The sequence below is a fragment of the Paroedura picta genome, chromosome 14, assembly GCF_049243985.1.
Source record: "Paroedura picta isolate Pp20150507F chromosome 14, Ppicta_v3.0, whole genome shotgun sequence".
Taxonomy (NCBI): domain Eukaryota; kingdom Metazoa; phylum Chordata; class Lepidosauria; order Squamata; family Gekkonidae; genus Paroedura; species Paroedura picta.
Window position 1 is genome coordinate 5,766,633 of NC_135382.1, and position 15,535 is coordinate 5,782,167.

Genomic DNA, 15,535 nt, shown 5'->3' on the forward strand with positions numbered 1-15,535 from the left:
CCCTCTTGCTCAGCTGGTATGGAGGTTTGAGCTAGGTTGCCACCAATATGCAGATGACACCCAGCTCTTCCTCCTGATGGATGACTGCCCCGATTCCCCCCCAGAAACCTTAAACCAGATGTTTGGAAGAAGTGAAAAAATGCCTCAACCCTTCAAAGACAGAGGTCCTGTAGCTGGGTTAGAAGGAACCAAGCGAGGAAGTGCGCCTACCCAACCTGGACAGAGTGCGTCTAACAGTAGCCCACCACCAGAAACCTGGGGGCGATCCTTGACGCCTCCCTTTCCATGGAGTAGGTCATAAGAGTAGCACGGCAGGCCTTTTACTACCTACTCCAAGCCAAGCTACTAGCGCCCTACTTGGCACCAGAAAACCTAGAGACAGAAAACCTAGAGTGATCCATTCGACAATCACCTCTAGATAGGACTTCTGCAACTCACTCTACACAGGCCTACCCTTATCCTTGATCCGGAAACTGCAATTGGTGCAGAACGCAGCGGCCAGAATTCTCACCAATACATTGGGGAGATCTCACATCCAGCCTATACGTCAACAACTCAACTGGATCCCAATTGAATTCCAGATCAGGCTTAAGGTTTTGGTTCTTACCTTCAAAGCCATATGTGGTCTGGGCCCAGTGTACATATGCCTATACTATACTCTGCCTGGGATGAGGAAGGGGAGGAGCTGTCCAATCTGTAAGGGCATGGGATTGAATGTGTATGTTGTGTGGGAGGTTGTGGTGGCATGGTGACAAGTGAGGGCATGGGTGTCACAAACCTGTGGTTTGGAATGTTCGTTGAGTATGGGAGAGGACTGACCTGTAGGAACTGTGACATAGTGTTTACAGATGAGCTTTCCAGAGGCATGTCTTCAGATATGTGAGGGAAAATCAGACTGGAGCCTCTTCTTAGCCAACTGTGAGCATGTGTTCACATTTCATTTTAAACTTTACTATTATGAAGCAAAAAAGCTCTTCCCGTGTACTTTTACTTTTCATTTTCAAGATGCGTGAAGCAACTGGAACGGCACTAATTCACACATAGAGTACTGGGAGTTCTAATGGATTCCATTAAAAATATACAAGGAAATAGCACATCTTACTGAATAGGTGAAAATAATGGGTCTTCTTCAGAAAGAAATACAAAGGGATCTTCTTTAAAACCAAAAATCTTCATTTTTTTAGTTGGTGGTGGCCTGGAAGAGAAATGCATATATTGAACTCAATCAGTGCTGCAACTGAAATTTTTTTATCCTGCTTACAGTAATTACTACAGTTATTTATAAGGAAGAATGCCTCAAATGTAGTTTTTTTAAACCTTCATCAGCTATTACTTTGAAAAAGAGCACTGAAATATAGGCAAATAAAGCTACTATTTCAGTTTACCATAGTTGCACACTACATTACACTACACAAAGGAAGAGAAGGATGACTACCACAACCCATAACAAGCAAAAGGGTGTGCCCTAACTATGTATTTATATAGCAGCATAACATGCTCAAAGGGACCCTAGGGGGAAGTGACCATGTCCTCACAAAATTCCTTTTGAGATGGGGAGCCAAGGAAGCTTGTAGCCAGACGCGGATGTTGGATTTTCGTAGGGCAAACTTTAATAAACTCAGAGACATGATGAGTGTCATATCATGGACGAGAATGCTGGAAGGGAAGTGAGCATGTGAAGGGTGGGCGCTACTCAAACAAGACCTATGGCATGCTCAATCCATGACTATCCCAGAAAGACAAAAACACTGCAGGAGCTCTAAGAAGCCTATTTGGATGAACAGAGAACTTCAAGAGGAACTAAGAAAGAAAAGGAAAATGTTCAGGAAATGGAGGGAAGGACAGAGCTCTAAAGAAGAGTACCTACAGGTTACTAGGCACTGTAGATCAATCATCAGAAAGGCCAAAGCTGAGAGTGAGCTAAGATTGGCCATTGTAACAAGAAAAGATTTTTCAGTTATGTGAGGAGCAAACGTGAAGTAAAGGAGGCAATAGGCCCACTTTTGGGTGCAGATGGACAAACTCTAACAGAAGATGCAGAGAAAGCAGAAAGGCTTAGTGCCTATTTTACATCTGTTTTTCCCACAGGTCAAAGGGTTTAGGCACATCTAGAGATGGCTGTATCCAAAGGATAGTGTCTGGGTGGCAGGTTAACATGGATAGTTGTCGAGAGGTATTTAGCTGCACTGGATGAGTTCAAATCCCCTGGGCCGGATGAAATGCACCCGAGAGTGCTCAAAGAACTTTCCAGAGAATTTGTACAGCCCTTGTCCAGCATCTTCGGGACCTCTTTAAGGACTGGAGATGTCCTGGAGGACTGGAAGAGAGCAAACGTTATTCCGATCTTAAAAAAAGGGAGGAAGGATGACCCGGGAAACTACAGACCAGTGAGTCTGACCTCTGTTGTGGGGAAGATAATGGAGCAGATATTAAAGGGAGTGATCTGCAAACATCTGGAGGACAATTTGGTGATCCAAGGAAGTCAGCATGGATTTGTCTCCAACAGGTCTTGCCAGACCAACCTGGTTTCCTTTTTTGACCAAGTAACAGGTTTGCTGGATCGTGGAAATTCGGTTGATGTCATTTACTTGGATTTTAGTAAAGCTTTTAATAAGGTTCCCCATGATGTTCTGATGGATAAATTGAAGGACTGCAATCTGGATTTTCAGATAGTCAGGTGGATAGGGCATTGGTTAGAAAACCGCACTCAAAGAGTTGTTGTCAATGGTGTTTCATCAGACTGGAGAGAGGTGAATAGTGGGGTACCTCAGGGCTCGGGGCTCGGCCCGGTACTTTTTAACGTATTTATTAATGATCTAGATGAGGGGCTAGAGGGACTACTCATCAAGTCTGCAGATGACACCAAATTGGGAGGACTGGCAAATACTCCGGAAGATAGAGACAGAGTTCAACGAGATCTGAACACAATGGAAAAATGGGCAAATGAGAACATGATGCAATTTAATAAAGATAAGTGTAAAGTTCTGCATCTGGGTCAGAAAAATGAAAAGCATGCCTACTGGATGGGGGATACGCTTCTAGGTAACACTGTGTGTGAACGAGACCTTGGAGTACTTGTGGATTGTAAACTAAACATGAGCAGGCAGTGTGATGCAGCGGTAAAAAAGGCAAATGCCATTTTGGGCTGTATCAACAGGGGTATCACATCAAAATCACAAGATGTCATAGTCCCATTGTATATGGCACTGGTCAGACCACACCTGGAGTACTGTGTGCAGTTCTGAAGGCCTCACTTCAAGAAGGACGCAGATAAAATTGAAAGGGTACAGAGGAGGGCAACGAAGATGATCTGGGGCCAAGGGACCAAGCCCTATGAAGATAGGTTGAGGGACTTGGGAATGTTCAGCCTGGAGAAAAGGAGGTTGAGAGGGGACATGATAGCCCTCTTTAAGTATTTGAAAGGTTGTCACTTGGAGGAGGGCAGGATGCCGTTTCTGTTGGCTGCAGAGGAGAGGACACGCAGTAATGGGTTTCAAGTACACCGATATAGCCTAGATATCAGGCGAAAAATTTCACAGTCAGAGTAGTTCAGCAGTGGAATAGGCTGCCTAAGGAGGTGGTGAACTGCCCCTCACTGGCAGTCTTCAAGCAAAGCCTGGATAAACACTTTTCTTGGATGCTTTAGGATGGTTAGGGCTGAACCTGCATTGAGCAGGGGGTTGGACTAGACGGCCTGTATGGCCCCTTCCAACTCTATGATTCTATGATTCTAAGTGACTGATACATTCCTGTAATCTTAGCAACAGCTTTCTTTTGTCACCATTATGTACCAGAGTATGTATCTAATACTCATATCAAGGAGCCCTCAGAGCTTTTTAGGAAAGCTGACTGAACAAATTGTGTAATGCACATTAAGGCACATGGCAGAACTATGATTCTGACCAAAGTTTATCCTGACCTATGAGTACTTTATTTCACATTTGCTTTAACTGTGCCAATATGCTATAAAACTGGTGGGATGAGTAAACATGAAGCTAGGCAGGAAATGCAGCCATCCACTTGGAACCAGCACATTTCTGCATGCACCAGAGCTCTTGTAAGAGAAAGCATGCAGAAGCTACTTGTCTTGACTCAAATTTATTGTACTCCCACTTGCATTAAATATCTGTGCAAGATCTTGTGCAACTGATTTCCAGGGACTTTAATATATAGGGATGAATACACTAAGTGCTTCATAAGATTCCATGCAGGCAAAACAGCACTAAGGTTACATCACTGGGTCTAAGTTATGTCTTCAGTCAAGGGTCTAAAACTAGATTGTTTTTAGGTCCTTTCTAATCATAGACTTACAGGACAATGTTGAAGCTAATTTTTGTGGAATCTGCAAGCAAAATAAAGCACATAAGCTGTACATAACCAACTAGCTTCCTTAAGTCATTTCAGTTGCAATAGTGCGTTTTCTGGGATTTCAGTCAGTGCCAAGTCTCTGTTCTGATGTGAAGTGATAGCTGTTATAAGGAAAATACATGAAAGTATTTTGCCTTTTATCACAAAACCTGCTCTGAAAGTAAAGAAGCTGTAGACACCATCAAGTACCAGGAACTCTTGGTGTAGGCTTCAGGTTCTTACCCACAAACGCCATCCTTTTTGCTCTCCTTGACCAAGGAACTTTCCCCTCTTGTTTCTGTAAGCACATCACCTTCAACCATTTCTAAAGATTCAGCCGCAGAAGACTGCGCGACATGTTCTGTCTTCTGTGACTGTGGGAGGTATTCCAAAAAGAAGGCCCATGTTTTCAAGGAAGAAGAAAAAGCATCTGGTGGTTATAATAGGCACCATTTTCTACTTGCTTTTAAGTTCTGCCCCAATTAAAATATTCAAAATAGATAGTATGCACATGATAGACAAAGTATTTCCCTGAATGTCATTACAATATGAATTAGTTAAATTTACTTTTCCATCAGAAATGTAAAAACCACTTAAGTGTCTTCTAAGACAGTTGCCTTTATTCAAGAGGTTTATACAAGAGGTTAAACTTGCTTAAAAAGCAAACTAGAAGCCGGAAGGTTCCCATCACCACCATACCAGCAGTAGTTGCTTCCCCCACCACCCTCTCCCTGTGCTCCAAAGGCAAGGGGTGGCATGTGGGAGGGCAGCTGGTGACTTGTAGACCACTTTTAAAGCAGGCATGACTGTAGCGGCTCTCACCCCGCTCTCCGGACACCAGGAGGCTGGAAGTCAGGTAGGAGTGGGCAGCAACTGCGAGAGCTCAGGGCCGGGAGGCAGCAGCATGACTGCCATCATACCAGTGCAGTTCCTCGCTCCACAACGAAGTGGGAGGACAGATGGTGTCATAGGTTGTGGCAGCACTGGTCCTGTGTGCAAGCAGGAGGGTATGCGGTAGCCTCCACTGGCCCATGTGGCAGTTGGAAGTACACGGGGCTGGGAGGTGGTAGCATCCCCTCCAGCATGCCAAGCACACTCTTGGCCCCATGTGGAGGCAGGTGGCCAGCAGCCACAGAGGGTATTGGAAAGTATATCCCTAAGCACACACTCAGACCCCCACCACCTGCAGCCAAGTCCTAGAGGGCCGCACAGGCAGCGAGGCAAAGCGGGGATGGACTCCTTGGTCAAGGTGGCTGCCATAGAGGTAAGGAAGGTTGGGAGTATGTCAGTGCATGAGTGGCCTGCCATGACCTGCCCCAGAAGGGGATCCATGGGGGTGGCAGGGCTGGGAGGACATGAGGAAGAAAATGATTGAGAAAATGACAGAACATGTGATGAAGGGAATTTTGGCCTTCAAAAGCTTACACCTTGTGTTGGTATGTGAGGTCCTTTACTAAAGACCAAAATGATTACCCTCAGAAACGAAAAATGCAATAAGCATTCAAAGCAGAATTCCAGTGAAAATCCAGAGGGTTTTTATTGTGTAACACTAAGTGTAGCGGACAAAGGGACAGCTTGCTTGATCACCTTGGTCTGGCCTATCTCAGTTTGATGTGAGAAAACAGTGCGTTGAGTCCCACGTGGGAATAAAAGGATATAAATGCAAGTGCAGCCCTGCAAAAGTGGCCCAAAGATTGGTAAAACAAATTACTAACACATCGCACCTTCAACCTCTCTCTATATATACTAAATAATGTTCTTACAAGGAGTCTTAATGAGAAATGTTCTAAACTGCTCATGTAATCTACGCTGAAAATAAAGGATAGATACGCTGTAATTTAAATTCAATGCCCTGCTGAAAATAAAGACAACATTTTAAACAATATTTATTATTTACTTCATTCATAGTTTGCCCTTTGTTCCCAAGGGGTACCCAAAGCAGCTAACTTCTTCCAAGTATGCTGACAGTTGGTCCATGACTGCTTTTTCAAATATTTCCCCCAGAAATGCTAGGTGCAAGATGGGATGACAGTTGGATGGCTGTCGTGAATCAAGAGGTTTTTTTGAGTAGCAGGCAAACCACTTCTTCTTTTAGTCCCTCCAGGAATTCTCCTGCAGAAAGGGAGAGGTTGATTATCTCCTGGAGGGGAGCTATTACTCTTGTGTCGGATGTTTGTAGTAGCCATGATGGACATGGATCTAGAGAGCAAGTGGTTGGCTTTGCTGTCTTTAGCAACTTGTTCACTTCAGTCTGTGCAAATCGTCTGAAGTTACTTTTTCTGTTTTGCATTTTTTTTTTACCCCATATTGCTGCCTTGGTGGTTCTGAGAGCAAGTAACAAACTAGAACAAGAACCAATTTTTCAAGCATACACTTCCAACTAATTAAAAAAAAAACATCATACTGAATGTAATATTAAACTTCCGTGTCATGAAGCACAAATATCATGATTTGTATTTGGTTTTTAGCTATGCCATTAACAACAGCATCAAAATTAGTTTTTTACACAAAGGAAAGATTACCTTGGGTAGACGTTTATTCCATGGCATAGGAGAGTTTTTAATTAGTACAGCTACAAAGAATCCTCCAGTGTTTTGGTGGTGTGGCAAAATTCTAAGGCTAGGTAAACAATAAAATGTTTTATCAGTATCAACATGCACATTTTTATAGTCTCCCAGTGTGGTACAGGCTAAAACCACCAGACACACATAAAATAAAAAATGTTAGTACCTGAATACACCACACCAAGAACTCAGAACCATTCAGAAGGTTTTTATATTTTCTTGTACTCTGGTGCTTTAAAATATTTAGTAAGATTATAAAGCAATTAATGCTTTATTCATAAGTCCACCCAAAATTATTAGGCAGTATCTATATTACCCCCTTCAAGGATCACTGCCTTCATGTGGCGAAGGGGCTAGTGTAGTTCACTGAAGTTATGAGCTATGCCATGCAGGGCCACCCAAGATAGACAGGTCATAGCAGAGAGCTCTGACAAAAGGTAATCCACTGGAGAAGGAAATGGCAAACCACTCCAGTATCTTTGCCATGAAAACTCTATGGACAGGTTCAAAAGGCAAAATGATATGACGCCGGAAGATGAGCCCCTCAGGTCGGAAGGTGTCCAATATGCTACTGGGGATGAGCAGACGGCTAGTATGAGTAGCGCCAGAATGAATGAAGTGACTGGGCCAAAGCCAAAAGGATGTTCAGTTGTGGAGGGAACTGGTGGTGAAAAGACAGTTCGATGCTGTAAAGACTTTTATGCCATAGGAAACTGGAACGTAAGATCCAAGCAGGATGTGGTCCAACAAGGGATGACAAGACTGAACATTGACAGTTTAGGAATGAGTGAAATAAAATGGACAAGAATGGGTGAATTTAATTCAGATGACCATCAGGTATACTACTGTGGGCAAGAATCTCTCAGAAGAAATGGAGTAGCCTTCATAATCAATAAAAGAGTAGGAAAAGCAGTATTGGGATACAATCCCCAAAATGACAGAATGATCTCAGTTTGGATCCAAGGCAAACCATTCAACATCACAGTAATCCAGGTCTATGCCCCAACCACTGCTGTTGAAGAGGATGAAGTTGACCAGTTCTATGAAGTCCTACAAAACCTTCTAGAAGCAACACCAAAAAAATGATGTGCTTATCATCATGGCGAATGGGAATGCTAAAGTAGTAAGCCAAAAGATAACTAGGATAACAGGCAAGTTTGGCCTTGGAGTACAAAATGAAGCAGGGCACAGGCTGGTAGAATTTTGTCAAGATAATACAATGGTCATAGCAAACACTCTTTTCCATCAACCTGAGAGACGACTCTACACATGGACAACACCAGATGGTCAACACAGAAAGCAGACTGACTATGTGCACTGCAGACAAAGATGGAGAAGTTCTATCCAGTTAATAAAAACAAGACCAGGAGCCAATTGTGGTTCAGATCATCAGATTCTTGTTGCAAAATTTATGCTTAAATTGAAGAAAGTAGGGAAAAGCACTAGGCCACTCAAGTACAAACTAAATCATATCCTTGATGAATATACAGTAGAGGTGACAAATAGATTTAAGGAATTAGATCTGATAGACAGAGTGCCTGAAGAACTATGGACGGAGGTTTGCAACATTGAACAAGAGGTAGCAACTAAAACGAACCCAAGGAAAGAAAGCAAATAAAGCAAAATGGCTGTCTGAGGAAGCTTTACAAATAGCTGATGAGAGAAGGGAAGTGAAACGCATGGGAGAAAGAAAAAGATACACCCAATTGAATGCAGAATTCCAGAGAATAGCTAGAAGAGATAAGAGTGCCTTCTTAAATGAACAGTGCAAACAAATAGAAGAAAACAATAGAATAGGGAGGACCAGAGATCTCTTCAAGAAAAGATATGAAAATAATATTTCATGCCAAGACGGGTATGATAAAGGACCAAAATGGTAGAGACCTAACAGAAGCAGAAGAGATTTAATAAAGGTGGTAACATTATACAGAAGAACTATACAAGAGCGAGCTTAACATCCCTGATAACCACGATGGTGTAGTCACTGACCTGGAGCCAGACATGGAAAGTGAAGTCAAATGGGCCTTAGGAAGTCTGAACAACAATAAAGCTAGTGGAAGTGACAGTATTCCAATTGAACTATTCAAAATCTTAAAAGACGATGCAGTAAAAGTGCTACACTCAATATGCCAGCAAATTTGGAAAATGCAACAGCAGCCACAGGATTGGAAAAGGTCAGTTTACATTCCAACCCCAAAGAAGGGCAATGCCAATGAAGTTTAAACTACCGCAACATTGCACTCATTTCTCATGCTAGCAAAGTTATGCTCAAAATCCTACAACCTAGGCTCCAGCAATATGTGGACTAAGAACTTCCAGAAGTAGAGGCAGGATTTTGAAGAGGTAAAGGAACTAGAAATCAAATTGCCAACATACGCTGGATCATGGAGAAAGCTAGGGAGTTCCAGAAAATCTACTTCTGCTTCATTTACTTTGATTGTGTGGAGAACAACAGATTGTGGCAAGTTCTTAAAGAGATGGCAGAAAGCGAAGAGGAACTAAAGAGCCTCTTGATGTGGGTGAAGGAGGAGAGGGCAAAAGTTGGCTTGATACTCAACATCAAGAAAACTAAGATTAAAGATGTTTATGCCAAAAATTAAAGACGTTTCAGAACGGCTGCCCAAACTCCTCAAATCTATGGATCGCTACCCATTTGTGATGGTCCATATGGGTACAAATGACATGTCTGCGAATACCATCACTCCTATTAAAACAGACTATCAAGATCTAGGGAGGAAGCTCAAGCAAATGGGGGCACAAGTGGTATTCTCTTCCATCTTGCCTGTCAAGGGAAGAGGAATGCGTTGGGAGAGGAAGATAATGGAGGTGAATCAGTGGCTGCGTACTTGGTGCCAGCAGGAGAGATTTGGATTCTGGGACCATGGGATAGGCTTTCTTGAGGAAGGCCTACTAGCACCTGATGGACTGCACTTATCGAAGTTGGGGAAGAATGTGTTTGGCAGGAACCTGGGGAGATTCATCAGGAGAGCTTTAAACTGAAGCCACAAGGGGAAGGAGACGTTCAACATAGGGAGTGTAAGGAAGGAGACCGATCAGGGGCAGCCCAACCAGGAAGGCCACCTCATAGGGAACCAAAAGTAAAAGGATTTAGATGCCTTTATACTAACGCCCGAAGCATGGGCAATAAGAAGGAAGAGCTGGAACTTCTCATGCTGATGGAAAGGTATGATCTAGTAGGCATCACAGAAACTTGGTAGAATGATTCTCATGACTGGAATGTAATAGTGGATGGATATGAACTGTTCAGAAAAAACAGAATAAATCGAAGAGGTGGAGGAGTGGCACTGTATGTGAGAAAAGGGCTTACCAGTCAGGAAATTCTAGTGAAGGAGAGTATATCTACAGTGGAAAGCATCTGGATGAAATTAAGCGAGGAGAAAACAAACAGTGTGGTGGTTGTTGTCTGCTACCGACCGCCTGACCAATGAGAGGATGTGGATGCTGCACTTTGTGAGCAGCTTGGGAAAATATCCAAGCGTCAGGACCTTGTCATCATGGGTGACTTCAATTTCCCAGATGTGTGCTGGGAAACAAACTCTGCAAAGCGTCCTCAGTCATGTAACTTTCTGACCTGCTTGGCTGACAATTTCATTTATCAAATGGTAGATGAACCCACAAGAGGTTCAGCCATACTGAACTTAATACTGACCAACAGGCAAGAGTTGGTGGATGAGGTGAAGGAGGTGGGGACCCTAGGGGGAAGTGACCATGTCCTCATAGAATTCCTTTTGAGATGGGGAGGCAAGGAAGCTTGTAGTCAGACGCGGATGCTGGATTTTCGTAGGGCAAACTTTAATAAACTCAGAGACATAATGAGTGGCATACCATGGACGAGAATGCTGGAAGGGAAGGGAGCATGTGAAGGGTGGGCGCTACTCAAACAAGAGCTATTGCATGCTCAATCCATGAATCTATTATTCAAGCAATTATTTTAAACTATTTTTATATATCTCTAGAAAAAAGTCCATATGAACCTATGTCTTTTATATGAACCTAGTCTTGAAAACAGCTTACATCCTAAGAGAGCAGTCTACATGCTGACAAAAGGAAGAACTATATAGGAACTATCAAAAGGGTAGCATTGTGGAACCAAGAAACTACAAATTGAAGAACCTCATACAGACAAGTGAATTACCAGAAAAATCTGTCAAATGCTGAAATGCTTCCTAGTATAGCAAGAATACGTACCAGCGCTCCAAATTCAAGGCTTTAAGCTTTGCTTCATCTTTCAAGGGGAACATAGTGGGCCTTATTTGAGTGTGCCTACTGAGAGGCACTGCATTCCAGTCTTCAAACCACTGCCCATCTTTCGTCATTACCTGAATTGTAAAATGTGAATACATCATAAACTGACAGTGGCCACCCAACAGTGACAATGAATTCCATTTCAGCAGCCATCTCTTCAGGCACATGTGGATATAGTATATGTTAACCCAGCACACAGCAATGGTTGCATTTGAGCCTCAGTTTGACCGTTTATGCACTGGGAATTTCCCTGCCCCAGCTCCTATGCAGGAGCACAAATCAGGGGCGGATGAGGCACACCGGGCCAAATGCTCCCCCGTGGGTGTGCAGGAAGAGGTGGGGCAACCTGCCATGACTAAAACGCCAGCCTGCAGCTCGGCATGAAACCTCCAGTGCGTAAATGGTCCTTCAGTCGCTAAAAACTGGAGGGGGGGCACTTTCTTAGCCTATTTTGGCCTTTGAGAGAAGACTTCTTGGGGCTACAGGCTTGGAGGCAACACTGGAAGGTCTGGCTGCTAATTTCTGTTCAACAGCAGCCACTGAATGAAAGCCAGCACAGTGGCTGGAGTTTCAGAACAAGGCTCATATCACTTCACTTCAGTGGAAGCTCACAGGGTGACCTTGGGCCAGTCACACATTCTCACCCAGCTAACGTCACAGGGTTGTTGTGACGTTAAAGTGGAGGTGAGGAAAATTATATGACCAGCTTTGGTTCCCCACTGTGAAGAAAGGCAAGGGTTAAGTGAAATAACAAGAGGTGTAGAATCATAGAATAATAGAGTTGGAAGGGATCTCATGGGTCATCTAGTCCAACCCTCTGCACTATGCAGGACAATCACATCCCTATCGCTCAACTACTGTAACCTGCCACCCCTTTACCTTCAAAGAATCAGCCTCTCCGTCAGATGGCTATCTAGTCTCTGTTTAAACATTTCCAAAGATGAAGAACCCATCACCTCCAGAGGAAGCCTGTTCCACTGACAAATTGCTCTTTCAGGAACTTCTTCCGGATGTTAAGATGGAATTTCTTTTGAATTAATTTCATCCCATTTGTTCTGGTCTGTCCCACTGGGGCAAGAGAGAACAATTCTGCTCCACCCTCCATATGGCACCCTTTTAAATACTTGAAGACGGTTATCAGATCCCCTCTCAGTCATCTCCTCTTTAAGATAAACAGACCAAACTCCCCAAACCTTCCTTCATATGTCTTGGTCTACAAACCCCTCACCATCTTTGTTGCCCTCCTCTGGACATGTTCCAGTTTGGCAACATCCCTCATCAATTGTAGTACCCAAAACTGAACACAGTACTCCAAGTGAGGCTGAACCAGAGCAGAGTAAAGTGGTACCATCACCTCCCTTGATCTGGACAAGATACTCCGTTGGATACAGCCCAAAATCCCATTTGCCTTTTTAGCCACTGAGTCACACTGCTGACTCATGTTCAATGTATGGTCTACTGAGGCTCCTAGATCCTTTTCGCATATGCTACTGCCAAGACAAGTCTCCCCCATCTTATATTGGTGTATTTGGTTTTTGCTACCTATATGCAGAACTTTACATTTATCCCTATTGAACTTCATTTTATTCAGTTTAGTCCACTTCTTGAGCCTATCAAGATCATCCTGTATTCTGTTGCTGTCTTCAGTTGTGTTTGCTACCACTCCCAGTTTAGTATCATCTGCAAATTTAATAAGTATCCCCTCATCCAAATCATTTATAAATACGTTGAACAACACAGGCCCCAGGACAGATCCTTGGGGTACTTCACCTGTCACTCTTTTCCAAGAAGATGCTGAACCATTAGCAAGTACCCTCTGGGTACGATTTGTTAACCAGTTATTGATCCATCTGACAAAATTAGGATCCATACTGCATTTTACCAATTTGTGAACAAGAATATCATGTAAAACCTTATCAAAAGCTTTACTGAAATCCAGATAAACTATGTCCACGCATTCCCCTGATCCAGCAAGGCAGTCACTTTCTCAAAAAAAGAGATCAGGTTGGTCTGCCATGACTTGTTCTTGCAAAACCCATGCTTAGAAATCACAGCTCTCAGTTTCAACTGCTCAAGGACCAAGTGTTTATTTGTTCCAAAATTTTGCCAGCTACAGATGTCAAGCTGGCTGGTTGATAATTACCCGGATCCTCTTTTTTCCCTTTCTTGAAGATTGGGAGAACATTTGCTTGCCTCCAGACAATAAACACAGAAATCAGATTGACTATGTGCTCTGCTGCCAAAGATGCAGAAGTTCAATACAGTCAGTAAAAACAAGACCAGGAGCTGATTGTGGTTCAGATCATCAGCTTCTTGTTGCAAAATTTAGGCTTAAACTGAAGAAAGTAGGGAAAAGCACTAGGCCACTCAGGTATGAACTAAATCATATCCCCGACGAATATACAGTAGAGGTGACAAATAGATTTAAGGAATTAGATCTGATAGACAGAGTGCCTGAAGAACTATGGATGGAGGTTCGCAACATTGTACAAGAGGTAGCAACTAAAACCATCCCTAAGTAAAAGAAATGCAAGAAATCAAAATGGCTGTCTGAGGAAGCTTTACAAATAGCTTAGGAGAGAAGAGCCTCTTGTGGCGCAGTGTGGTAAGGCAGCGACATGCAGTCTGAAGCTCTGCCCATGAGGCTGGGAGTTCGATCCCAGCAGCCGGCTCAAGGTTGACTCAGCCTTCCATCCTTCCGAGGTCGGTAAAATGAGTACCCAGCTTGCTGGAGGGTAAACGGTAATGACTGGGGAAAGCACTGGCAAACCACCCCGTATTGAGTCTGCTAGAGGACGTCACTCCAAGGGTCAGACATGACTCGGTGCTTGCACAGGGGATACCTTTACCTTTACCTTTAAGGAGAGAAGGGAGGTGAAAGGCAAGGGAGAAAGAGAAAGATACACCCAATTGAATGCAGAATTCCAGAGAATAGCTAGAAGAGATAAGAATGCCTTCTTAAATGAACAGTGCAAACAAATAGAAGAAAAAAATAGAATGGGGAGGACCAGAGATCTTTTCAAGAAAATTGGAGATATGAAGAGAACGTTTCATGCAAAGATGGGTATGATAAGGAACCAAAATGGTAGGAACCTCACAAAAGCAGAAGAGATTTTAAAAAGTTGGCAAAATTATACAGAAGAACTATACAAGAGTGAGCTTAACATCCCTAATAACCACGATGGGGCAGTTACTGACCTGGAGCCAGACATCCTGGAAATCTTAAAAGACATTGGATCATGGAGAAAGCTAGGGAGAAAAACATTTACTTCTGTTTCAACAAATTGTGGCAAGTTCTTAAAGAGATGGGAATACCAGAGCATCTTATTTGTCTCTTGAGAAACCTATATGCAGGTCAAGAAGCAACAGTGAGAACTGAACATGGAATCACTGATTGGTTCAAAATTGAGAAAGGAGTTCAGCAAGGCTGTATACTGTCACCTTGCGTATTTAACTTGTATGCGGAGCACATCATGAGAAAGGCGGGATTAGAGGAGTCACAAATTGGGATCAAGAATGCAGGGGGAAATATCAACAATCTCAGATATGTAGATGATGCCACTCTAATGGCAGAAAGTAAAGAGGAACTAATGAGCCTGTTGATGCGGGTGAAGGAGGAGAGTGCAAAAGTTGGCTTGAAACTCAACATAAAGAAAACAAGGATCATGGCATCCGGCCCTCTCAATTTCTGGCAAATAGTTGGGGAAGAAATGGAGATAGTGACAGATTTTATTTTCCTGGGCTCCAAGATCACTGCAGATGGAGACTGCAGCAAATAAATTAAAAGACGCTTGCTCCTGGGGAGGAAAGCTATGGCAAATCTAGACAGCATCTTAAAAACCAGAGACATAACCCTGCCAACAAAAGTGTGTTTAGTCAAGGTTATGGTATTCCAGTTGCAATGTATGGCTGTGAACATTGGACCATAAGGAAGGCCGAGCGTCAAAGAATTGAGGCTTTTGAACTCTGGTGCTGGAGAAAACTCTTGTGAGTCCCTTGGACTGCAAGGCGAACAAACCGGTCAGTCCTAGAGGAGATCAGCCCTGACTGCTCCTTAGAAGGCCAGATCCTGAAGATGAAACTGAAATACTTTGGCCACCTCATGAGAAGGAAGGACTCCCTGGAGAAGAGCCTAATGCTGGAGCGATCGAGGGCAAAAGAAGGGGACGACAGAGAATGAGGTGGCTGGATGGAGTAACTGAAGAAGTAGGTGCAAACTTAAATGGACTCCGGGGAATGGTTAGAGGACAGGAAGGCCTGGAGGATCATTGTCCATGGGGTCGCGATGGGTTGGACAAGACTTTGCACCTAACAAATCGTATGGCACCTCACCTGGGTGTAAACTGCACTGAGCTTTT

The 15,535-nt window shown here is 43.4% G+C and overlaps 1 protein-coding gene across 1 annotated transcript in view; it reads right to left on the reverse strand.

The window, feature by feature from the left end:
• NSUN2 (NOP2/Sun RNA methyltransferase 2) overlaps positions 1-15,535 on the reverse strand; it is a 104,993-nt gene that overhangs the window by 11,755 nt on the left and 77,703 nt on the right. Inside the window, exons 12-15 of the mRNA XM_077310725.1 lie at positions 11,121-11,251; positions 6,870-6,966; positions 4,591-4,721; positions 1,103-1,195 (exon numbers count right to left, since the gene is read on the reverse strand). Coding sequence (XP_077166840.1) covers positions 1,103-1,195; positions 4,591-4,721; positions 6,870-6,966; positions 11,121-11,251 — 452 coding nt within the window. The remainder of the gene's footprint in view (positions 1-1,102; positions 1,196-4,590; positions 4,722-6,869; positions 6,967-11,120; positions 11,252-15,535) is intronic.